The sequence below is a fragment of the Pieris rapae genome, chromosome 17 (assembly GCF_905147795.1).
Source record: "Pieris rapae chromosome 17, ilPieRapa1.1, whole genome shotgun sequence".
In the NCBI taxonomy this organism is placed as follows: Eukaryota; Metazoa; Arthropoda; class Insecta; order Lepidoptera; family Pieridae; genus Pieris; species Pieris rapae.
In genome coordinates, this window is record NC_059525.1 from 2,189,857 (window position 1) to 2,215,846 (window position 25,990).

Consider the following 25,990-nt stretch of genomic DNA (forward strand, 5'->3'; position numbering starts at 1 on the left):
GGCCAGCTCACCAAGTTTTTATCATATAAATTTTACCTGTTAGAAGTATCTAGATCCACGGCGTGTATTTGTCTAGCGACAGCCCAATACACGGTGCCCGTTGTTTCGTCCAAGGCTAACGCTGTGACGTTGGTTACGCGAGCGAGCTCAACCTGCGACGTACCGTCTACGCTCGAACGTATAATCGCACCTAAACCCGCGTCGCTCCATACAAGTAACCTTCAAACAATATTATTATTAAATATAAAGTGTCCACAGTTAAATTGTAGTACTAATGAATATCTTTATACATATATATTATATATATATATATTATATATATATATGTATATAATATATATATATATATATATATAATATATATAAATAAAAAATATATTTCAGGTAAATTTTTTTCTTCCCAAAAACTGGTTTAATTCTCGTGAACATAGTAGACTATGTATAATTACGAGCTGATAGTAAAAAAACATATTTTGTTATGAATTAGATTACTAACTTATGATTAGTTAAAAATACACATTAAGGCAATAAAATAAATGGTAAATAAAACATTTAAATAGATGATATTACATTAAATAATTAGTAAAATCTTTAATAAAATGTCTGATATATTAATAATATTTATTGTATTAGTTTGATATAATCGTGATATGTTTTATTATAAATTTAATGAAAAAAATCGGTCCTTACCTTTTGGTCTGATGAAAAGCCAAATGTCTGGGCATCATTTTCTCTCCCCGTACCACTACACCCGTGGATGAATTATTGTCTATGGACGTTGCGTTTATAGAGTTCGTGTCTAGGCAGGTCCAATATAACGCTCTTCCCAGGACATCTAGAACCATATGGAATGGCCTAGACAGACCCGTGATTACAACTGTCGAGTCAGTGACTGCTGACGTGGTCGAATATGAGATGGGTACCCGCCGTATGGAATGGCTTTCGTCGTCCATCCAATATAAGTACCTTAAACAATTTTAATAGTAAACGTTTGGACCATCTATTAAATTGTCTCATAATCTAAGGTCGTAGGTTTGAACCCCGTCTGTGCACTAATAGATGTCTATATACGATTAACAATGGTATAGACGCTTATAACATCGCAAGAAATCCAGCATGCCTTTATTCCAAAAATTAACACGAAACACAAATCTGAGGCCGAGACCTAAAATCTTGTAGCGTGATTTCTTTTGTATCAAGAATGAACTGTTTAAAAAATTTCAGAAACCGCTACCAAATGAAGATTTAGTGATTTAGTTGTCGAGTCAATATCTTATGTTAACAGTTAATGCCGGCGACGCACTTGCAAGCCATCTGGCAATATCAGTGTCCATGGATATTACCTATCTGGTGAGCCTTCTGCCCCTTTGTCTCCTAATATAGCGTATCCAGTCATTAAATCTAATATTGAAACAAATTAGGGGTTTCATTTTAGAAATATTTGAATCATAAAAACTTCTATGATTTTTTTTGAGTAAAAACTTCGTGGTTGGTATTTTCTTTTTAATAGACATTGTTTTGACAGTTGGGAAAGAGAACGCACGACTGCAAGAGAGAGAAAGACAAAGAAAAAGCACGAGTGTGTAATAGCCCTCATCTCGAAAGCTATATTCCCTGCATTACGTCACTTTTTGAGCAACTGTATTAAAATTTTATTTTAAATACACATATACTTTATTTACCTCTCAACAGGATCATATTCAACCCCCTTAACACTTTTCAGCCCAGTAAGAGGTATGAAGGCGTCATTACATTCGCCATTCGCAATTAAAATTCGCCCAACTGCATTCTTCTGGGCGAACAGAAGAAACTCTTCTGGTTCTGTAATCATCAAATTCAAGCCTTCTTATTCAAAAAAATGTGCATCATAGAACTTTTGTTTCTTTCTATCAAATATAGTTAAGGCTATTATGAAGAGAGACTGATGAGACGGTGCAATTGAATAGTTTTAGTACTATATAATAGATAAATGTAAATTTAAAGTCAAAGTCAAAGTAAAATAATCTGGTATTAGCGAAGATTTATATGAAGACTTAATTTACATTTAAAATTGTGAAAGTAATATAATCACACACACAAATACTCACTCACACCCTACACGCATTCTCACTGTATATAGTATCGACAAACTTTTAATCGGCGTTTTGATTTAAAATTTGTTTAGTATTATATTATTTTAAGGATTCTTAAATAAATAAATGTCGTATCAACAATGTATAGAACGAAACAAAACAAATACACAATAAAAAATCCAAACAAAAGAAATATGCAATTCGAATGTATTTTATCACTTTAAACGCACACACTCATACACCCCAAAACATTCGCATTCCCACATACACATCAGGCAAATTAGTATGTAGTTAATCTTTCTCGTATATATAGTGAAATCCGATTTGGCGATATTAATAAAAAAATACATAAATAAATGCACATTTCCTGAATTTATTCCAATAACAAATACAATTACAACATTATTGAAACAAGTTTTCAAATCAAAGCAAGATTGACACAAAAATTATTTCTACATAGAAACTATTACAATCAAAGACATTTAAACTCACCCGAACATGTAATATTGTCTCTATTGAGCCGGAAATGCGCTGGACATGCACACCGGAAGTCGTTAGATGGCAGCGGCAAGCAAAGGTGTGAACATCCGCCATTGTCCACTCCGCATTGATTCGGCAAACTATCTTTCGCGCGATGGTAAATCCGCAAATCCGATATGTAGTCCAATTGAGTGTGAATCGTCTTTCTATCAGATCCATCTGTCTTTTTCGCAGATTCGATTATTCCTAGAATTTATATAAATATGGCTTAATATATAGGATAGGTTCAAGCAAGAGCTGTCAAATAATGGTTTAGTATGAAGTTTGACAGATCATTGTTTTTATTTTATTTTAATTACTTAAGATTTCATGTGGAACATAGTCTGATGGTTGCAGGTTTAAAACGTAGTGTAATACAAAAATTTGGCGATTAAAAAGAGTGGCAGAGAGTTTATAGCTAGTTCTTTCTTCTTTTCTACGCTCTTGATTTGATACTGGATGAGAAATGTAAAATTAGAGGTATTTCATATACATTTTCGTTTTTGACGTTCATAAGTGTACATTGTGTTACCTATGTGAATAAATGAAAAATCCAATTTTTCATAAAATACTTTTTAATAATCGCTCAATGAATCATTTTTGTAAAGTCTCTTTTAGTTCGACAGATCGAATTTTGACATTAATCAGTCTTAATTTTTATAGGATGGAAAATAATTTTAGATTATAGATTATTGCCGTAAGGGAACATAACATCATGAATAATGGCTAGCAGCGTTTTTTTAATTTAACCTGAATGAAACTGGGCTCGCCAACCCGTTTGCCAAGCATCAAATACAACAATACGAAGAGAAAAGATCTGTAGTAAAATAAAAGTCACTGACAGCAAAAGGGCGTATAAGCTTAATCAGTAATGGGGCACAGTTTCTTTAAGGTTCTAAAAGACATTAAATCAGCCTTCTGTGACTGACACACGCCTTTAATATCTAAGATAACATGCCTGTTTCCTCACCACGTTATCATTCACTGTACGAACGAATGTTAAAAAATAATCTTGCCCTTGACTTGCGAACTGGCAGTAAATGTAAATTTACAATTAATTTAATTTTTTTGACCTTCATAAGTGTACTTTTTTATGTTATGAATAAAGATATTTAGTTTGTAATATAAAAGATAGAAAGTCCATACCGGGGTTCGAATCTACGACCTCAAGGATGAGAGCCGCACGCTGCAGGCTTAGAATAAAAGTTTATTTTAAATATAAAAACTAACCTGTATTCCAATCACCCCAATAAACTTTATCACCATACAACGCAAGCGCATAGGGCATAGGTATATTGTCAGCCAGTACTTTCCTCCCAGTACCGTTGAGGTACGCATACTCTATGGCCGGTGGGTCCAAAGCCGCCCAATAGATGGCGCGTCTTTCGTAGTCTATGGCTAGAGCGTGGACGCGTCCAACGCCTTCTATGAGGACGCTGACAGCTGATCCGTCCATTGCAGCACGCTTTATCGTCTTTGAACCGAGTTCTGACCAGTACATGTAACTAGAGAAAAAACGGTTGACTGTAAGGTCGGTTTACTGACGATAGTTGAACGTGCCGTCTTAAGAAAATACTGATCAAATGATTGCATTTTTCAAAAGAAAATTTTAATTTTATTTGTTTTTTCGTTTATAATGAATTTAATGCTACACCGAATACCGTTATTGAATAGGCTAGATTTAGTACTGTACATTCTGCATGGTCACGGGTGTGGCCAAAGATGTACTTATTTCTCCAATATGAATACTCACCCTTTCCTTGGATCCAGTACAATGCTTTTCGGTTTCTTTAACCCTTGCCAAATTAGCGTCCTTCTACTGGATCCATCCAGTCTAGCCACTTCTATTCTCTGAGCCGCCGTATCCGTCCAATATATATTCTGACCAGACCAATCTATTGCTAAGCCTGAAATATGAAAATTTTCAATTTACTTATAAAATGCTAAAATGTGCTCCTTTCCTGCTCGTTAACGATTTATCGAAATATTTTAACAATTAACAATTATTACGACAAAACGCTAGTTAAACGCTTTAACAGTTAAGTAGTAAAAATGGACTTTAAAAAAAGTGCGTGCCTGCAAAGTACACGTGTCAGAAGTGAAACTTCTTTGTATATTAATTACTTAGGTAAAGCCCCAATAGATGATTATGTACCACTATAATATGATCACTCCATGTATTTGAATATCTATATTCACACTTTTTACACACTGTATACGTGCTAATGATAATATAAATTAAAAAAAAATCCCGATCTCCCTCACTCATTCTCACTCCCTCTTAATCGGTCTCAATCGCTCTCTCCCTTTTACACAAAAACGCTGCACAACTTCGTGATGTTCCGTAAAAATTTTACCCTCAGACACCTAAAGAACTTCACTTCAAAAGCGGATTTAACAAATTTAAAAGAATAGTGAATTCAGCATTTAATACTCGCTCGTACGGTGAATGAAAATATGGTGCGGAATCTTACTCAAATCAAAAAATGAACGAAATGTAAGACTGTCCCACCTATTTATTTATTTACACTTCATTATTAGTATTACTATTACACTTATAAAAAAAATAAGCAGTTTACATAAGTGATGAGGCAACGGGCGGCCTTTTCGCTTTATTCCATACAACCTTAATATGGAACAATAAAAAGAAGGTGTTTCATAATCAATTAACAAAATAAAACTCATAATATAATTTATCTATAACTAAAATGAAGCCTATCATAATCACCTACTTGTCTATGACATAAAAATTAACAAAAGAATGCAATTTGAAAGTATCTATAGAGTTTTTTGCACTACTGGATTGTTTACATCAAAAAAAAATTACCTTCAACCAACCCCATCCACTCCAGTATTTTCTCCATATTAAAGCCATTTATTGAGCAACGGTTAATCGTCTTCATCCTGCTGTCAGACCAGTACAACTTAAACCCTGACTCGTGAACTGCTAATGCACTGCGGAAATCAAAATCATTTATTACCTTAAGAAAAAGTTTCAAGCCAAGAAAGAGTTTTTCGTATTTTGATTCCAAGTTATTTTATTTTTTATTTTATTTATTTACGTATTCCTACAGCTAATACATTAAACAATTACCAAACAATTACATTACACACAAAAGCCAAAACGGAATACACATATTATAAACAGAGACATAAAGCACAGTTTTACAAAGCACAGTAGTAAAATTCGAATTTTTTAGTCACATTAAATATATCGATTTGCTGGTAATTTATGTTGTAATCTGTAGGTATGCGATACATAAGTTATTATATAAAAGTATTTTTCAACACTTTTCAATTGTTATGAGCAGTGTTGGCCTAGTGGCTTCAGCGTGCGACGGCTTATCCCTGTCGTAGGTTCGATTACCGGCACCAATGTACTTTCTTTATATGTGTACATTTAACATTAACGGTGAAGGATTGTGAGGAAACCGACATGTCTTAGAACCAAAAAATCGACGTGTGTCAGGCACTGGAGGCTGATCACCGACTTGTCTATTAGATTTAGAAATGACCATGAAACAGATTCAGAAATCTGAGGCCAAGGCCTAGAGGTTGTAGCGCCACTGATTTATTTTTATTTTTCAATTGTGATATAAAAGTAATTTTCAAACTTTTTCAATTCCCATACCGAAATAGTATTTTTCAATCCCTATGAATTTCTCTATTCAAAGATAATTTACAAAAAAAAAATCAACCTAAGTAGGTTATTTTTAATTACCTAACTTCCTTCAAATCCTTGATTGGTTGAACGACATCGTTGTTATCATTTTCAATACTAATTCGTCCGATGATATTCTTCCGACTGTAGACCAAAAATGCTTCGGGCTCTATACAGTTTTTCTTATCATTACCCAACTCTAAACCTATAACATATGAACATAGTATTGTCTTTTATTAACATATGGTCATCGTGACCAAGCACGCTGTAAAGTACGCGAAACGTCGATAAAATTTAAAATTATTTTTAAATAATTATAAGTTTACAATAATACATATTTTTAATCACCAACAACGCGCAACCAATAACGCGCGCACATCAACACCTAAATTCGACATCGTAAAGTTAGGTCTAGGTGGCATGGAAATCGATAACTATGTTCAAGTTGTATATTCTAGTATTTTTATATTTAGAACAAATGTTTCGTAACAGTACAATTAAACAGTGTAAATAAATAAATATTATTTTGGTGTTTTTAAATCAATTGCATATACGACTGTGACAGTATTAACTAATAATTTATTTATTTAAATAAAATCTTTTTGATGAATTTAAATATTTTTCGTTAATCACTACTGCATTTTCGTTATTTTTTTCCATACGCCAAAGAAGTGTATCTTCTAACGCGTGTACATAAGTGTAAAAAAAATTGTGATTCATTTGTATTGATCATAAAGTTTTTTATCATAGTTAATTGGACTACAAAATTATTATATATAAGGTCCGTACTCACCCATAGGACAACTACACACATAATCCTGCGGCCTATTAAAGCAAAAATGCGAACATCCACCATTGTTCTGCGCACACGCATTCCAACCAAGCGACTCGTTAACCCTGAACGCTTTAACGCCCTTCATATTCGCCATTTGTTCCACCACTGTTTGACGTTCAAGGCCTGTAAAGAAGTTTTATAATCGAATCTAGCTTTTATTTATAGAACTATTATTATACTCTTATGGATAACCCACAATAACTTTTTTTTTGTCATTTACTTTTTACGAGGGGGGGAAAGGGTGTCAAGTACACGGTGGTGTGCATCGATGCTGGATGCATGCTTAAAAAAAGCTGTGTTTGATAGCGTACGCCTTGCGAGTGTGTAGCTTGGCTATATTGCGCGCACCCGAAAGTCCGATTCACGGGCGTCCTAGTCGCCTCCCCTGGGAACTGTACAGATCTGTTAACGGGTTTCACACAAAACATCCTCCCCGGGGTCTGTACTGCTGACTGTGACGGGCGAAGGCGAGTCATCGGCGCCTCAAAACCGATCAAGCAGCAAGTGTGTCTCGAAAGAGTCACCTCATACCGTAAACCTACGGGTACGGGGGTCTGGACTTTATCATCTGGGCCGCGAGGAAGAAAACCTCTATAATAAATTACCCCTATCCTACGGTGGGAAACGTGCCAAGGGATGTGTTTGCTCCTACATGGGGTGTACATGGCTGATGGGATAATTCAGTCTCTAGCGTCCAACTTCAACGAACCTGGCAAACGTTGTCGTAAAGTGCCTTCTTCTGGGGAAAAGGGCGTCACCCTAGAAGCGACCAGTTTATTCGACCCTACTCGTGGGAACATAATGCAAAGAACACCACCTAAATCTTCAAAAATCGACGACATCTCAAAGCAAACCCCAGACTGCCCCTCTTATTCTGAGGGGGGGAAAATTTTGCCTCACCAAGTGGATTTAACCACAGCAAAGAAGCAAAAATTTTTGACTCAGCAGCTTTTTCACCCTGCACTATTTAATAGAACTCGTTCATCTTCACTCAGTGATGTTTCCAAAGTCCAGCAGGAACATTTGATACCTGTTACACAGGCACCTACACAGGAACAAAATTTAAACAACCCTAGTGTGCCCTGGCAACGAGTGCCAAAGCAAAAAAGAAATCGGTCTCCTGAAGAAAAAGACTCAAGAAGGCCTCAAGCCAAAAGGACACAGCAACGAGAGGCAATCATTAACAAACACCGAGATATAAATACTCCTGAACAAAATACCTCATTGAATATAGATACCAACAACAGTTTTGCTCTGTTAGATGTCGAAGTTGGGGAAGCCACAGCTAAGAGAACACCTAAACCTCCACCAATAATTTTATACGGTGTTGATGACCTTGCAAAACTAACCCAACTCATAGAAGAAGTCATTGAAAAAAATGATTACACCTTTAAAATCGTATCCAAAAACCAGCTTATAATCTCCTCTAACACGGTTGACAAATATAAGATTCTAATCGAGCACATAAGAAGTAAAGGGCTTATAGGCCATACATTTACACGCAAAGACCAAAAATGCATGAGGATTGTTATCAAACACCTTCACTTTAGCACACCTAAAGATGCCATTATAGAAGCAGTAGAAAAAACTGGAAATAAAGTACAAGGAGAAATAGTTACTGCCCGGAAGCCAGGAACCAAAGAGCCCCTAAATACATTCTTTGTAAATGTGGCTCCACACGTAAATAATAAATTTGTCAAAGAAATAAAAGTGATATATAACCAGAAAGTCTCTATAGAAGACCCACGAAGAACAATGTCAGTGGTACAATGCAAAAGGTGCCAGCAATATGGGCACAGCAAAAATAACTGCATGAGGCCTTACAGATGCGTAAAGTGTGCTGGGGCACATAAAACTACTACATGCACAATAAATGAAAACACTCCAGCAGTATGCGCACTATGCTCAGGAAGCCACCCTGCTAGTTACAAAGGATGCCAGGTGTATAGAGAAGTCCTAGCAAGAAAGCAAATTGGAAACAAGTTTCAGCCAAAACCAAAACCAAAACTTGCTTTGGATGAGCGGCCTAACAACACTGAAATGAATGAGCCCCCTAGTGACATGGATGCGATGATACTTGATTCTGATAATAACTCCAAGTCTACTGAACTAAAACATCGGCTACCAAGCGTAAAAGAATCCTTGGGACCCTATAGTGAGGCTCTCAAAAATTCAAATACATCTGCAGCATACCATACAGAATTACAAAAATCATACATGAGAAATAACTCTGACCAAACGAAACGAGAGATAAGCAGGAAAGATAAAGTTGACCTTACAGGGTCACAGAGAACAAATACGCAAAACCACGTTGACCATGTGTCACAGAGAACAAATACGCAAAACCACGTTGACCATGAGTCACAAAGAACATATATGAGAAAAATAGAATTCGGGCAAGAAAATAGACTCAATCTAGAAGCACTTATAGTGAAACAGACTGAAAGAATCGACCAACTCATTTCACAACTCGGCACAATGATGAACCTCATCATGACACTCATCAGTAGGCTACCACAATGATATCCCTGCGTATCGCCACCTGGAATATCAATGGCCTAACGCCAAATAAAAAAGAACTGGAAATACTGTTAAAGCATAACAAAATCGACATTGGTCTAATATCCGAAACCCATCTAAATGATCGTAAGAATATTAAGATAGACAACTATGACGTATATTGTACTAATCATCCCGATAGCACGTCACATGGAGGGTCGGCAGTCATTGTAAGGAATAACATCGGACACCACCTCCATGCCAAGTTCCGAGAAGACTGGATGCAGGCCACTACCATCACTATAAATTCAAGCTTGGGCCACATCAATGTAAGTGCTGTATATTGTCCGCCAAAGCATAAACTGAAACAACACATGTTTGACCGCTACTTTCAGAGCTTGGGAAACAGATATATATGTGGTGGGGACTGGAACTGTAAACACACTCATTGGGGCTCAAGATTAACGAATAGCAAAGGACGTGAGTTGAAAAAATGTGTCGATAAACACAAACTTATAACACTAGGAACAGGAAAACCAACTTATTGGCCAACAGATGCCAACAGAATACCTGACCTACTGGACTTTTTTATGGTGAAGGGACTGTCTGATGTGTATTTTGACGTGGCTCCTTCGTCTGATGGTGGGTCTGACCACACGCCTGTCATAGCAACATTTAGCGTTACGGCTATACACAGAGAACAGAGACTGGCACTATATAATCATAAAACAGACTGGGACGCATTCGCTGAATACCTGGAAGATGAGGTGGATTTAAAGGTTAAGCTCAAGACAGAAGAAGATATAGATGAGGCAACATTCTACATCACGAATCTCATCCAAGTTGCTGCGTGGCGTGCCACCCCGACACTGAGCTCTCCCAATCAAGTAGATAACATACCAATGGAAATACGCAACAAGCTGGAAGAAAAACGGAGACAAAGAAGGCGATTACACACCAGCAGATCAAATGTAGACAGGTCAGAATTCAATAGAATATCTAGAGAACTAAAAGAGTTAATCAAAGAAAATCAGAACACAACCTTCCAAGAAAAACTCTGTACACTCTCGGCGCACAAGAAAGATAATTACTCACTCTGGAAAATAACTAAAAACTTTAAAAGACCACAAAACCATATACCGCCTATAAGGACATCTACAAATGACCCGTGGGCTAGGAGCGGCAGTGAAAAGGCTGAACTCTTCGCTAGCCACCTTAGTGAAGTCTTCAAACCAAACCAATCATCGATGACTGAGTTTGAAGAGGAAGTGGACAGAATTATCAATAGTGACCAGCAGTTATCACTACCGCTAAAACTTGTCACCCCACCGGAACTAATGCGAACAATAAGCTACCTGGAAAACAAAAAGGCTCCTGGTTTCGACCTAATAACAGGTGAAATCCTTAAAAAAATGCCTAGAAAACCAATCGTATTCCTAACAATGTTATTTAATGCCATTTATAGAATACAGTACTACCCAAAGCTATGGAAGATATCACAAATAATTATGATTGCAAAACCAGGGAAACCACCAACAGAACCTAGCTCATACAGGCCTATAAGTCTTCTTCCTACAATGTCAAAGGTTTTTGAAAAAACTTTCCTGCGGAGACTAAAACCAGTTCTGGATGAAAATAGGATTATACCCGATCACCAATTTGGTTTCCGGGAAAAACATGCTACTGTAGAACAAGTACACCGAGTGGTTCACAAAATAAGGCAATCGCTAGAGAAAAAAGAGTATTGTCCAGCAGTATTCATAGACATTCAACAGGCTTTCGATAGAGTTTGGCACAAAGGATTGCTGTACAAGCTGAAAACGCTCCTACCAAACTCATTTTATATGATCCTAAAATCTTACCTTGATCAAAGAAGATTTCAAGTGAAGTATGAGGAAGAGCTTTCAAGGCTTTATTGCATCACTGCCTCAGTTCCACAAGGATCAGTGCTTGGCCCGGTCCTTTACTCGCTGTATACGGCAGACTTGCCTGAAACGGAGAATGTTGTGACGGCAACATACGCGGATGACACTGCATGCCTCGCAAGCGATGTAAATCCGTATAGCGCCTCAATGAAACTACAGGAACAACTTGATAAGGTGAACGAGTGGCTACAGAGGTGGAGAATCAAACCTAGCATTGGTAAATCAGTCCAAGTAACATTTACACTGCGAAGGGGCGATTGTCCACCTGTGTATATGGAAGACAAACCGTTACCAAGCAAAAACAGCGTGAAATATCTCGGACTACATCTGGACAGAAGGCTGACCTGGGCTAATCATATAAAAGCCAAGAAAACAGAAGCCACCTTGAAATTTAAAGAGTTATCTTGGCTTCTAGGCCAGCAATCTAAACTGAACCTCAGCAACAAATTGCTTGTTTACAAGGCCATAATACAACCGATCTGGACATACGGAATAGAACTCTGGGGCTGTGCATGCAATTCCAACATCGAAATTCTCCAAAGATTTCAAAACATTGCACTGCGAACTATTTCAAATGCTCACTGGTTTGTAAGAAACATCGAAATTCACGATTACCTGGAGATGCCAACCGTAAAAGAAGTGATCCGCAAAAACAGTTGTAGATACCGAGAAAGATTAAGGAAGCACACAAATGAACTGGCCAAGAATCTGTTAAGTCCAGGAGATGACGTGACTCGCCTAAAAAGATGGCAAATACTAGACCTAGACCAGAGAAACTAATCTAAAATCTAGTTTCTACAACACATACGGTGCCCTTCAAAGGAATCGCACCCTACCATAACTACCCTCGGAGAATATCTGATTATGGCTGATAGCCGATTGCAGATGAAAAAAAAAAAAAAAAAAAAAAAAAAAACTTTTTACGACAAATAATGGCTAATTTTCGAAGCGATTTTAACCAATACAGCATTAATCCTTAACCAAGAAGATAAACGAAGATACTCGAAAATAAACATGGTACACTATGGTTAAATCGTTAAATTTGAAAATGTTACAAACTACGAAATTTAAATACACCGTAATCAATGAGACATTTGAGCTGGAATTTGGGAAACCAATCCATAATCCAAGCATTTATATCCTTTCCACTGATACAAATACGCAAATAATTTTCCAAGTTATGCGTTGATTGACTCTCATCAATAAAGAGAACTGTTCGCATTTATAATTAATTCAAAACGCACAAATCAATCTTCTTGCGAACTTTCTGAGCTGCGGAAAATTGTCTTCGCTATATAGTATAAAACAAAGTCGCTTTCTCTGTCCCCATGTCCCTTTGTATGCTTAAATCTTTGAAACTACGCAACGGATTTTGATGCGGTTTTTTTAAATAGATAGAGTGATTCAAGAGGAAGGTTTATATGTATAATAACATCCATTTAATAGTAGAGAAGTACTGTTATTTTTGAGGTTTCTACTGTGATGTCGTAAATAATTACATTTTTTCTGCTTACATTGCAAACGCAGGCTGAACCCTACGAGTTTTATCAAAATGCACTAAGTATTGTACACATTGAAAAGGTCTACAGAAAAGTCCGTGATGGTATATGTCTATCTCTTATGGATAACCCACATTTTTATATACAACGTTCACAGATTTTCTGTAGTGTATTTAGTATTAGCATTGCACCTGTGCGAAGCCGGGGCGGGTCGCTAGTATATAAATAAATACAAACAGACTCGACCAAGCGTTGCTGTGGCTAAGGTTTTTGTTATATTACATAGTAGTAAACTATTCAAGAGAAACGGTAAGAAAGTCGTAACTTATTTGGAAGCATATACTGATGCGTACTTTCAATCACAGACGCTTATAATATAACTCATATAACATTTAAAAAAATATGTTTGATTAATAATACCTAGTTATATAAATACCTGTATCTTTATTAATCCGGTCCATAGTGCGCCGCTGAATATCTGTCCAATAGAGATGTTTTCCCAGCAAGGTCAAACCGAATAAATGCGGAATTTCGCTACTATGCAGTTCACGGCGATCGGTTCCATCCATATTGATTACCTAATGTAATTAGAAAAATCATCAAAAAATATCTGTGGTCATTGGATATAGCTCTATGGTAGAAGCTTATGTCAGTGTTCATGTTGATAGTAATCTGTGCATAGACCGCGCACTGAGTTATAATTGTAATATAATAAAAAAAAGATTCAGTAAACGCCGATAGTGTTTCGCTCAAATCCTAATATTTCTGACATTTTATTTGGTTTTAAATAATATATTGTTTACATATTTCATATGCCAAAAAAATTACTTATAAACTATCTTAATCCTAGACTCATCATTATACGAAACACGTGATTTTTCTATTGTATTTCGCTTTGACAACATTCATATATCAAGCGTTAAATGTTGACAATACGTACGTTACAAATTATCAGACTAAGGGCCTGTTTCACAATGTCCGGATAAGTTCCAAATAAGCTATTTGTTACTTATTGGTAGGATAAACATTATTTTTGCGTTTCACGACTGTCAGATAGCGCTATACGTCATAAAATGCGAAGTATCTTATTTGGAACTTTTATCTGTCGAATAATTTATGTGTTGCATAGCTATTTGGCACTTTATCCATACATTGTGAAACAGGCCCTTAAGTTTGCAATTTTTCAGGTCTGCTCTTTGTATACAGGTTGTGGCGTATTGGGTATAAAACGTTGTGGGGGGAACAAAAAATTAAATCTATCAGTTTTCAAGACATTCGATATTTTCAAAAGTTAAAAAAAATAAATTTTTTGCCATTCTCTTGGTGTTAAGAGCTGTATCTAATACACACGTCGATCATTAGGTCTTAGATATGCCAATTTCGTCACGATGTTTTCCTTTACTCTATAAGCAAGTGCTAAGTGCACACTTTATACAGTTAGGGTTCGAACCTACGACCTCTACACCAACACATGCTTGCTTCCATATTAACGCCGAACGACCTAGTTCCTGTTGCGAGTCTGAATAAAAAGTGTCGATTTCAATAAAATAAAATTTGTAAAAAGACGGTTTAGTTTTAAATAACATATAAACATACTATAAAAAAGATAAGGTAACTATCCTATGGTTGCAACATAAAAACTTCTTCGATAGATTACAGACTACCAAATAATAAAACGTTAAATTGTAAGCAGTACGTTGCCGTCCACAATCTTTTGACAGTTCACAAAGTCGCGAGATAGACTTCTATATATATATAGAGATTTTTTTTAAGTAGTAGATATTAATAAATTCTTAGTATTATTTGTTGCTTTTTTTTAATTTTGCAGTTTTTAATTTTATTCTTTTGTTTTTCTTTTAAATGACACTTTATCTTTTAATGCTTGTTTTCTGTTTTTTATTTAATCTGTGTAATCTGTTTTGGCTTTGTGTATTGTATTTGTGTTTTGTATAATAATGTGTTAAGTAGCTGTTGGATTACTTATTATTAAATAAATAAATAAATAGATTACAACCTAACCGTAATTACAATTTTACGGTGACATATAAAACTACCTCAATTTTATGTGTCCTGGCATCACCCCAATAAAGCCTATTGTGCTGAGTATCCAACGCGATACCGTTGGGCCATGTAACTCTTTCGCCCACTAGCAGCGTCCTCTCACCGCCGTCGAGATTCGCCCTTTCTATTTTCGGTCTCTTCTCATTCCAATCAGACCAGAACATCCACCCTGCTGTGGGGTGTAACGCTATAGCACGAGGGTCGTAGAGCTCATCGTAGATTATCACCTGTAATGTCATATTATTATTCTTTTTACTATGTAAATGCTGTAATTATCATCACTACATAGTATAAACAAAGTCTTTTCATAGATTAAAGAGGAAGGTTCATACGTATAATAACATCCATTTAATAGTGGAGAAGTACTGTTATATTTGAGGTTTCTAATGTGTAATTTTTTTGTCATTTACTTTATCGACAAATAATGGCTAATTTTCGAAGCGACTTTAACCAATACAGCATTAATCCTAAACCAATTAAATACCTAGAATACATTGTTCATTTAATATAGATCTATACAGCCCATTACAGCATATTTATGGTGCTTGAAGTGTAGGGATGCTCGATTGTTGTTGTTGTTGTTAGTAGTAGTAGTAGTTTAGTAGTAGCACCTTTACAATGTCAATATCGATGTTTTTCTAACATCGATCATCACTAGAACCCAACCCATAATAGCAATTATATATATTTTTTTTATTCAAATGCACACATACAAATTTGACACAACCTTACCTTCTTTGCACTGCCATCTAATCGAGCCACAGTTATGGTATCAGAGACGGGATCCGTCCAATAAATATTCCTAGCTAAGGGATCTATTGCTATGCTATCAGGTATACCACTGCTGTGAATCACAACTGATTGTTCGCTACCATCTAAACGGCAACGCGATATTGTTGACCGACTTTTTGACTGAAATTTGTATAACATTAATTATATACTTTACTTTAAATTTTTAATACATCAGATAAAGCAAACTTTTAGTAATCCTAAAATATTTTGTAAATACTAGTTCCACACCCATGTTACAATATAAACAAGCATTGTTTTATTAATATAAATAATCTTATATATAATAATAATAATGTAATATATAAATAAAATATGAATATTCATTTCACGCGTATATACGATTATAACTATACAGACTCCGTCAGACGATAAAATAAATTAATTTAACTAAAATCAACCACAGAAAGTATTTTTTTAGGTTCCCGTTTTTTTCCAGAGCTTATAAATTCATTGTATTTCTTTTCTCTTCTTCTTCGCGCAACTTCGCGTTGTGTACACTAAGTTTTGAAGTGAAACTTCTTTAGAATCGTTGTGATTTCAAACCGGATGCAACGAAAAAGCGACAGTAAAAAGAGACAGAAACATTAATTCATATGATTTAACGTGGGAGAAAATGAGATAGATAAACTTCTTTCGAATCGTCGTGATTTCAAACCGGATGCAGCGGTAAAGAGAGACAGAAACATCAATTCATCTTATGATTTAACGTGGGAGAAAATGAGATAGGAGGCATTATACAGCCTCTATTTACTGCCGCTTTTTTTTGATCGAATTTCAAACTTTCGTTGTTTTAGTTTTTGTCAAATTAAAGATTTATATTAAACTTATAAATTAAAATGTATAATTAAAATATACTGTTTTTAAAGAATACACACATTTAGATAGTGGAAAATGATTAATTTATATTTGTTTTTGAAGGTTTCACTTCTACCATGTGTGAATTGCACAAATGTTTTTTTGAAGTGAAACTTCTTTAGAATCGTTGTGATTTCAAACCGGATGCAACGAAAAAGCGACAGTAAAAAGAGACAGAAACATTAATTCATATGATTTAACGTGGGAGAAAATGAGATAGATAAACTTCTTTCGAATCGTCGTGATTTCAAACCGGATGCAGCGGTAAAGAGAGACAGAAACATCAATTCATCATATGATTTAACGTGGGAGAAAATGAGATAGCAGGCATTATACAGCCTCGCTTTACTGCCGCTTTTTCATTTGATCGAATTTCAAACTTTCGATGTTTTAGTTTTTCCCAAATTAAAAATTTATATTAAACTTATAAATTAAAATTTATCATTAAAATATACTGTTTTAAAAGAACACACACATTTAGATAATGGAAAATGATTAATTTATATATGATTAATAATAAAAAAAATGTTTTTGAAGGTTTCACTTCTACCATGTGTGAATTGCACATATGTTTTTTTTTTTCATATATCTCTCTCGTATTTCGTAAAGGATAATGCTTTCTTACAAACACCGCACGTAATTATCGATACACTAATAAAGTTTTGCGCATTCAAATAGCGTTCAAGAAATAGAATTTCGAGTTTAAAAAAAAATATATTTATAATTAGTATTCTTATTACGTATGGCATAAATAAGGAAGATTGCATGACAGTAGATTTGAGAATAAGAAAGCGTTGTGGTTGTTGATATAATTTTCGAAAAAAGAAATTCTGTTCAATAAACTATGTTAGTGATAACTTAAAAGTCAATAATTCCTATAATCTTAGCCTGTAGCACAAGAATTTGTATTTTATTTTAATAATATTTATTTAGATTAAGATTATATTATTATGTATACTGTCTATTACTTTAATCTCTTAACAGGGGTAGTCTGTAAAATATTTTAAGTTATTCAATGTTTGTTAGAGATTTGTTTGCTTATGTGCAAAATATATTAAATAAACCATAATATGTTCAAAACTTACCACACTGTCAGCCCAGTAAATATATTCTGTATTTGGATCAAAGTCAACTGTGACCACTTTCTTGAGGTCCTTCAATGGCATTGTGTAAGGTGTGAAGTCGGGAGAGTCAAGTGATATTTTTGAAATCATCGACCGCTGAGCAACAATCAACATTGATTGCGGTCCTTTGTTACATGTAGTATTACTGCCCTCTTTCAACTTTACACCAGTTGGGCAGGAACAGACATAGCCTAAAATATAAGTGGCTTAAAAAACTACTTTAACAGATAAAAATATCATAAATTTTTATCATACTCTATGACACAAAAGTAAGGCCTAGTTTCTTTTTATTCTAAAGTTAAGTGAATTGAAACATCATATAATAATTAATTTCAGTATAAATACATTCGTTAAACTATTACAACATGTACAACATAATAAATTCAAGTAAATATTATTTTAAAAAGATTTTACTAAATATACAGCATTCAGATTAACCAAAAAAAATGTTTCAATATTTTCAATATATCTCTCAATTTATTTATCTAAATCTGAGGCCAAGACCTAAATAGGTTGTAGCGCCACTGATTTTTTTTTATTTTTTTATATATATATGCTCTCAAAAATCATCATCATCAACCAGTTGAAATTGAAGAAATAAGATTTACAACTGTTAAAGTAACATAAGAACTTGACAAATCTAACGCTGCAGGCCACTTGCAATAGAGTAGCTCACAATATTATATTACCAAAAGTCAAAACAAAAACTTAACTATTAACAATGCAAGGTTGCTGAAACGAGTCGGCGAGTTCATCAAGTTATTTTTCATCACAGACCATTACACAATGCGTAAAAATTCAAACAATACTTTAGTTAAATATGAAATAACTTTTATACAGTTTTATAGCTTAAAAAACATACCAGGCGGAGTAGGAGCTAGAAGGCACAAATGTGAACATCCTTGATTATTAATTTTGCATGGATAATCTTCAGTGGGTACAATTTGTCTTCCCTCACTAAATGCCTTAATATCCACAGGCACTGAGTCTAGTTTAACTAGCTCTTTGATAGGACCGGTGGTCATTAAATCCCATGTATAAATAGCCCTGAATTGAAAAGTTAAATAAACAATCTCCTGAGAATAAAATTGCAATATAATACTGCAACCTCCGAGTGTTTGACCTCAGATTTCTGTATCGATTTTATGATTAAAAAAATTAATAAGTCAGTGTGAAGCCTTATGTGCTTTCAGGTCTAGGGCTGGTTTCCTTATAATGTACAATGATTTAAATTATTATTCATCATCCAGCTGAGGACAACTCAAGCATTGAGAGCTGTATGCTCAAGCATATCCCAACACTGCTTTATAGACATACTAACAAAATAATTTATGGGGTCTAGATCAGGGTAACATAAAAGTGATTATAATATTTTATTTAAATTCTTGGTACTAAAGCATAACTTTAGGGCAACTAACTTTGACACAACCATTGGCTCTCAAGGAATCAATTCTAGGGTTGCATAAACATTAGGCATAAGCAGTAGTAAAAATAATTAAAAACTAAATTTACTGACCATGTCTTCCAATCTGTCCAATAAAGCTTTTCATTAAACAGTGTCAGTGCATAAGGATAGTTTAAGCCTGACTTGATAATTTTCTTCCTTTTATTGCCATCAAAATCAATAACATCAACAAATAGCAATTTCGAGTCAACCCAGTAGATTAAATTGTTGTTATAATCCACAGTAATACCATTGGGCCAGAAAATATCTTCCTTTACAATTACTTTACGGGTTGCAGGATCACCATTCATTCCTGCTCGTTCTATTTTAGGTACCTCACCCCAATCAGTCCAAAACATCAATCTGCAATTTTTAATGTATCAACAAACAGAAGATTGGTGATTTTTATAGAGTACTCTGCAGGTACAAATAAAATTCCAAATTTAAGACAAAACTAAATATAGCTGTTTTTAACACAAAATATTATATGACACACCATACAGAGATTATAATTTACATTTATTTCTTATAGTTCCTTTTCAATAACAGACAGAAGTCTTTCTTTGAAATCTTTTTATATAAAAAACCATAATAATTGTTTGTCTGCATAATTTACCTAACACTGTAAATTAAAAAAAAAATTAAATAAAGATCATACCCTGACTTAGGAACAACAGCTATTGCAATAGCCAAGTCAACTTCAGACCAGAAAAGTACTTTTCTATATTTATCATCAATACTAATCACTTCGATTCTATTTGTCTCTCCATCTGTCCAGTATATCTTATTTGTATACCAATCTATTGCAATACCTGCGGGAGTTATTAGGCCCTCTGATACTATTTTTACCTGCAATAAGTAATAAATTTAAAAAATTATTGTTATCAAATACATAATGAAACACTTTTTTACGGATTATAGTTATGTATAATAGCAGACTCGGCCAAGCGTTGCTGTGGCTGAGGTTTTTGTTATATTACATAGTAGTAAATTAATCAAGGGAAACCGTAGGAGAACTTATGTGAAACGTTGGTACCACGACACGGACCTAAACTAAACTACCTTTAACTCAGCGCCATCTGTTAGAATTGTATCAAATAATAAACAAATGTTAATGTTATCGTAATTTTAGTAAGGATGCCTATTTTTTTTTAAAATGAAATATAGCCTATGTCACTCAGGAATGATGTAGCTTTCCAACAGTGAAAGAATTTTTCAAATCTGCCAAGTAGTTTCGGAGCCTATTCAATTCATACAAACAAACAAAAAATCAAACCTTTCCTCTTTATAATATTAGTATAGATACGGAACTATAATCCGTAAAAAAGTGTTTTCTTTAAATGTGTAAAAGTTATGTTAATAAAAGACAATACTAAATACATAATGGTTTATTCTTTAATAAGTTATCAAACATTCATTTTTCTTGCTCATACTATTGTTAAAAATCTTTGTGTAAATAATAAGCATGACAAACCTTTTCTCCAGTAAAAGTATCATTAAATTCCATACATTGTATCAATTCTGCATTTGGGTCCGACCAACACACAAGATTCTTTTCATGTAAGAAATCAACAGCTGATCCTTGTTCTAAGTCTTTTATTATTGGATTAGCTTTGATAAGCCGAGAAAGATTCCCAACTCTTATATCCGCAGCAGTTGAATATAATAATACAGGATTTGTCAATGTAGAATAAAAGCCTAAAATAATATTTTTTTTTTTACAACAAGAAACCTTAAAGTGAAGGTTATGAGTAAAAAGTTGCTTACCTTTTAATTGTAAGAACATTAATAAAGTAAATACATGTACAACATTCTGTATTATTTTGTCAGCTTGGACTATTCTTCGGCGTTTTGTCATGATGTAAAGCAAAAGATCCGTGGTACAAAATTTCTCATGAAGTATTAAAGTAGTAGCTGATTCGATAACAAAAAAGGCACTTTCGGTAAATTAAGCCATTGTTAAACATTTAGTATAAAAATTATTTTACGAACAGTAAGGACTGATATGTTTGATATTTTCAATATTTTGTAACACAAATATAGATTATTTACACAAGGACGTAAAGTTCAAATACAGATTATAGATCCATTGCCGGGCGCAAATCACAACCATAGATACAGATTATAAATGATATAACAACAAGAAACATTCAAATACGTGACAAAATGTGTTGCAAGATATTATCAGTTGTCATATCGAATTTGGAAAACATTAGGAGAATTCCTATTTCCTAATATCTTACAATTTGCTAAATAATTTAAATGTTTACTTCTTTTATTTTATCTGTATAGGTATTGACGATATCAATAAAAGCTGTGAAATATTCATTATAAGTTTAAAATATCAATTCTGTAATATAATACGGTTAATTATATGTTATCTACTGAATAGTGCTTGTACACGTATACCAAGGATTCGTACCTATATTACTATTTTATTTAAAGAGGAACAATGTCAGTAATACACGAATAACATTATTTTTTATAAATATAAGTAAAAAGAAGGGCTAACATGGGGGTCTTCTCGCATTTATATTGCGTATTTGTGTATGCTACCATCACATCACTTGCCGGTTTTGTTGCAGTAAGTTAATTTTATGTAATTGTAATGTTTCCAATACATGTAAAATAAAATGTTAAATTTTGTAAATATATATTTTATCAGGTTGTGATATTACTTCTAAAGTTTGCAAAACCATACCCTACTGTGGAGCGTTTTAAAGAAGAAGAAACATTTAATGATCCCCATACAAAGTCACGGAAAAGGTTTTATCAACTTGAACAATCCCCAGTTGTTCACTTAAGTGTTATTGTTCCTGCTTATAATGAAGAAGAAAGATGTAAGACACAAAAAATCATTATTAATAATTCTTTTGGTATCTGTGTTTTGCTATTCACTTCATCTATGCTGCTGTAAAATATAAATTGTATAATGCTTCGTTGATTTATACTTAATCATTCTTAAATTTAAACAATTTTAGTGCCACCAATGCTAGATGAAGCCATTGAGTTTTTAGAAAAAAGAACCCAAGAGCAATCCTCATACAAGTATGAAATTATTGTTGTCAGTGATGGAAGTAAAGACAACACTGTTAATGTTGTTGAAAAGTATGTTGAGAAATATGGCTGTGATAAAATAAGATGTTTGGAATTAATAAAAAATAGGGGTAAAGGTGGAGCTGTTAAACTGGTAATAAAAAATGAGTAATTAATTTATCTATACACTATTAAATAGTACTAGTGAAATATAATAATTGATTTCAGGGAATTTTAAGTTGCAGAGGTTCCTTGATATTATTTGCTGATGCAGATGGGGCATCAAAGTTTGAAGACTTGAATAAACTTGAGGCTGCCTTAAATGAGTTACTGAAATGCAATACAACTACAGAATTAGAACTTACAAGTAACAGCTTGGCTGTTGTTATTGGATCAAGGGCCCATTTAGAAAAGGAATCACTGGCTAAAAGGAGCCTATTTAGGTATGTATTTAGTGTTTCTCCATCATTTTTTTTCACTTTATCTAAATTTTTATATTATTTTCATTTTTACAGAAACATTCTTATGTATGGTTTCCATTTTCTTGTGTGGTTATTTACTGTCAAAGGTATAAAAGATACACAATGTGGATTTAAATTATTTACAAGACAAGCAGCAAGAAAATGCTTTGGTAGTCTTCATGTAAATAGATGGTAAATATTATATATTTATACAAGCATCTTTATTTTTGTTTAAGTGAGATACAATCTTTAAAACCATATCAGATAACTTACTGTAATAGTAATTACATAACTACATGGAATGGGCATAATTTTCTAACCATGTAAAGTGTAAACTATAAATTAATCTCAAAAGCGTGTGTGAAGCTTATTTTTTCTCTTTATCTTGCAAAATATGTATTGAAATTTATTTTGTTTCATTTTTAGAAATAAAAGTATTTTAATAAATGATTCTTATATTTGTTTGGTCTTCTTGTATTTTCAATATTTTTGATAAATTTCTTTAACTTTAACTTTTTGGTTTCAGGGCATTTGATGTAGAATTACTTTACATTGCACAAAAACTAAACATTCCAATAGTAGAAATACCAGTGCGTTGGACTGAAATAGATGGTTCTAAAGTCACACCTGTCTTGTCATGGATACAAATGGGATGTGATTTAGCAATAATATGGTTAAAATATAAAATTGGAGCGTGGAAAATGAAGACAGCCTAGCAAGAGCACAATTTAATATTAATATTATTGTATTTTACGATTTATTTATAATCATTTTACATTAAAAAGATAAATGTCTAAAAATAATGCAGTGTTTAAAATAAATATTTATTAGGACATAAAAGTACTAACATGACATAAAAATATATGACAATATCTCTAGAGCTTAAGTTTTATAGAAATGTATAAAAATTTATGCTTTGACGTGGTATAAATTGGAATGGATTTGACATAAATAAGAATAACTTTGTTTAAATACAAGTTGCTACAATACATTAAGCTTACACATGTTTGAGCATTACATTTACTTTTTGGCCATTTGAATTTCTTAATTTTTGAAACAACAAATTATATCACCAACTATTATTCAATAATAAAAACAAAACCTACAACCACTTATTGTTGTTCTTAAATATCAATTATATAACTAGAGAAATAACTATACATTGTAAAATATCTTAGATGGTCAGTTGCAATATTCTCTTTGCTTTTAAGGTAGGCAGAATGATTAATATTAAAACATTTTTTTTTTATTTTACAATTAAGTATAGCTTTTGAAATATTTATTTTTAATAATTCAAGAATTGAGCTACACTAGAGATACTACAACATAATAGAAGGAACATGCATAGCTGTTTTCAAACTACAAAATGTTCAAACTAAACCTGAATTACTTGGCTTGCATCCAAACCTGTTCTTGATAACTGACCTTGAAAAATCACCATGCTTACGGCCAGCACTGGACGGAAAACGAAATATATATCAATAATCTCTTTATGTTTAGTGTTAGGTAGTAACCTGATGTAAACAATAGGTATATGAAATATTACAACAAATAGAATAGAACAATATTTAAACAAGTTTAATTATTTGAAAATGCAAGAATACAATAACAGCATTCAAATATAATTTATTTTATATGCATATTTAATAATATGCATTTAGAATACAATTTATTTCAAATATTACATGTTTAAAGCGTAACAACAGTAATATTAAAGAAGGCAAATCATTTTTATACCTTTAACCCAAACACCATTTTAAGAAACTGCTCATAATGTATAGTAATGACACCATCTTGATCTGTGTCAAACTGCCGGAATGAAGATGTTAAAGTCTAAAAAAAATTTTTATCTATCAGTGGGAATGTAATGAAGAAAGCACATGTATAAAATCCTTCCTGCAAAGGGAGGAGCCCATAAAATTATTGTATTTATTTAATGGCAGGATGTGCACGGCAGAATTAGATGAACTAATATGTGAGAGACATGTTGCTAGAACCTTGGGGTTGTAGCCAAACAAACACATTACTAACATATAATTCACCCATTAATTAAATTTGTATTACAATTTTATGTAACATGTTTTATTATCAAATTATTTTTGTCTCAGTCTTATGGTATAAGAAAAACCCAATTACTTACATAGAGTGTTACACAACATTGAATGAAGTCATCAAAGAGAATTGTGCCTCGACCAAATCTATCAAACTTCTGTACCATTGTGTTAACAACATCATCAGAAAGTCTATATCCAAATGCAGTCAAAGCATTCTTTAATTCCTGTCTGTCTATGTTTCCTGAATTATCTCTATCAAAAGATCTGAAGCAATTCTGCCAATCACTGACATACTTCCAAAGAGCACCAAAGTCTTCAAATGATATTACACCTCTGTTTTGTTTATCAAACATTCCTGAAATTCACAAATAACAATCTCAATAGAACTATAATAAATAATTCAGGCATAAATTCTATTTTCCTTAGACTAAGGGAGACAGAAACCAATTTGTATAAAAAGTAAAACAAATACAGTAAAGATATAGGTCAAAACAAATTATCAGACCACTAAAAGCAAAAGCAGACCATAAAAAAAAACATTAAGGATGAGTCATTTAGTAACATAAGATAACAAACTTACCTATCATAAGTCTGACTGTTTCTGGATTAAATGGATTCCATGTACCATTTGACAGAGCCTGCTGTAATTCATCTGCTGAAATGTGGCCACTTCTATCTTTGTCAACTCTGTAAATATAAGAAGGTTAAACCTTCAATAATCTGCTTCCTCCATAAAAATTTAATATAGAAATAAACAGGTACACAGACCTTCTGAATATATCCCATAGAAACTCTCTACTTGGCATTGGAGATTGAAAAGACATGGTTTACTTTGTGATCTGTAAAGTTAACTAACATATATAGAAAACAACAGTAAAAACATACCTAGAATAAATTATCATAATTGGAAAGCGACAATAATTTAATTAAGTACTTTCATACCTTTATAACTCGATACGTGAAACCTCTATAAATCTTGTGTAATAAATAATATGAATCACTCAATAATCATTTATTTTCCTAAATAAATCGACCTTATATCAGTATTTGTTTGTTGGATGCAGAATAATAATAGTTAAAAATTAAAATCTACAGTCTACACAGCATTCAGAAATTGTCAATTTCATTATTTCATAGGTGCATGCACAGATAA

General features: G+C 33.3%; 3 protein-coding genes across 4 annotated transcripts in view; 1 reads left to right on the forward strand and 2 right to left on the reverse strand.

The window, feature by feature from the left end:
• The window catches only part of LOC111001754 (low-density lipoprotein receptor-related protein 6), a 28,994-nt gene extending 7,579 nt beyond the window's left edge, over positions 1–21,415 (reverse strand). Inside the window, exons 1-18 of the mRNA XM_022271755.2 lie at positions 21,054–21,415; positions 20,761–20,984; positions 19,945–20,135; positions 19,359–19,649; positions 18,705–18,889; positions 17,804–18,033; positions 15,804–15,983; positions 15,065–15,298; positions 13,447–13,588; positions 7,046–7,210; positions 6,313–6,457; positions 5,419–5,546; positions 4,345–4,498; positions 3,822–4,096; positions 2,565–2,798; positions 1,683–1,821; positions 691–966; positions 37–219 (exon numbers count right to left, since the gene is read on the reverse strand). Coding sequence (XP_022127447.2) covers positions 37–219; positions 691–966; positions 1,683–1,821; positions 2,565–2,798; positions 3,822–4,096; positions 4,345–4,498; positions 5,419–5,546; positions 6,313–6,457; positions 7,046–7,210; positions 13,447–13,588; positions 15,065–15,298; positions 15,804–15,983; positions 17,804–18,033; positions 18,705–18,889; positions 19,359–19,649; positions 19,945–20,135; positions 20,761–20,984; positions 21,054–21,144 — 3,467 coding nt within the window. The 5' untranslated portion in view covers positions 21,145–21,415. The remainder of the gene's footprint in view (positions 1–36; positions 220–690; positions 967–1,682; positions 1,822–2,564; positions 2,799–3,821; positions 4,097–4,344; positions 4,499–5,418; positions 5,547–6,312; positions 6,458–7,045; positions 7,211–13,446; positions 13,589–15,064; positions 15,299–15,803; positions 15,984–17,803; positions 18,034–18,704; positions 18,890–19,358; positions 19,650–19,944; positions 20,136–20,760; positions 20,985–21,053) is intronic.
• A 186-nt stretch (positions 21,416–21,601) lies between these two features.
• LOC111001741 (dolichyl-phosphate beta-glucosyltransferase) lies at positions 21,602–24,203 on the forward strand. Its single transcript, XM_022271736.2, has 6 exons — positions 21,602–21,870; positions 21,952–22,126; positions 22,268–22,476; positions 22,551–22,765; positions 22,838–22,975; positions 23,310–24,203. Exons 1-6 carry the CDS (start codon positions 21,799–21,801, stop codon positions 23,497–23,499), a joined length of 999 nt encoding a protein of 332 aa, XP_022127428.1. The 5' UTR covers positions 21,602–21,798; the 3' UTR covers positions 23,500–24,203.
• LOC111001742 (programmed cell death protein 6) lies at positions 23,589–25,944 on the reverse strand. 2 transcript variants are annotated; one of them, XM_022271737.2, is made up of 6 exons: positions 25,780–25,944; positions 25,606–25,676; positions 25,418–25,524; positions 24,924–25,192; positions 24,521–24,616; positions 23,589–24,238 (listed from the first exon to the last, which is right to left on the reverse strand). In XM_022271737.2, the coding sequence occupies exons 2-6, from the start codon at positions 25,659–25,661 to the stop codon at positions 24,227–24,229; spliced, it is 540 nt and encodes a 179-aa protein (XP_022127429.1). In that variant the 5' UTR covers positions 25,662–25,676; positions 25,780–25,944; the 3' UTR covers positions 23,589–24,226. The 2 variants fall into 2 exon arrangements, with proteins under 2 accessions (XP_022127429.1, XP_022127430.1); XM_022271738.2 differs by having other exon boundaries at positions 23,589–24,616; positions 25,780–25,943.
• Between the last annotated feature and the right edge of the window lie 46 nt (positions 25,945–25,990).

Coding starts and splice junctions, on each gene's coding strand:
- LOC111001741 (XM_022271736.2), top strand. CDS start 21,799: ATGGGGGTCTTCTCGCATTTATATTGCGTATTTGTGTATGCTACCATC. Junction 21,871..21,951: donor CACTTGCCGGTTTTGTTGCA/GTAAGTTAATTT, acceptor ATATTTTATCAG/GTTGTGATATTACTTCTAAA. Junction 22,976..23,309: donor AGTCTTCATGTAAATAGATG/GTAAATATTATA, acceptor TTTTGGTTTCAG/GGCATTTGATGTAGAATTAC.
- LOC111001742 (XM_022271737.2), bottom strand. CDS start 25,661: ATGTCTTTTCAATCTCCAATGCCAAGTAGAGAGTTTCTATGGGATATA. Junction 25,193..25,417: donor AACAGTCAGACTTATGATAG/GTAAGTTTGTTA, acceptor TGTGAATTTCAG/GAATGTTTGATAAACAAAAC. Junction 24,617..24,923: donor AATGTTGTGTAACACTCTAT/GTAAGTAATTGG, acceptor AATTTTTTTTAG/ACTTTAACATCTTCATTCCG.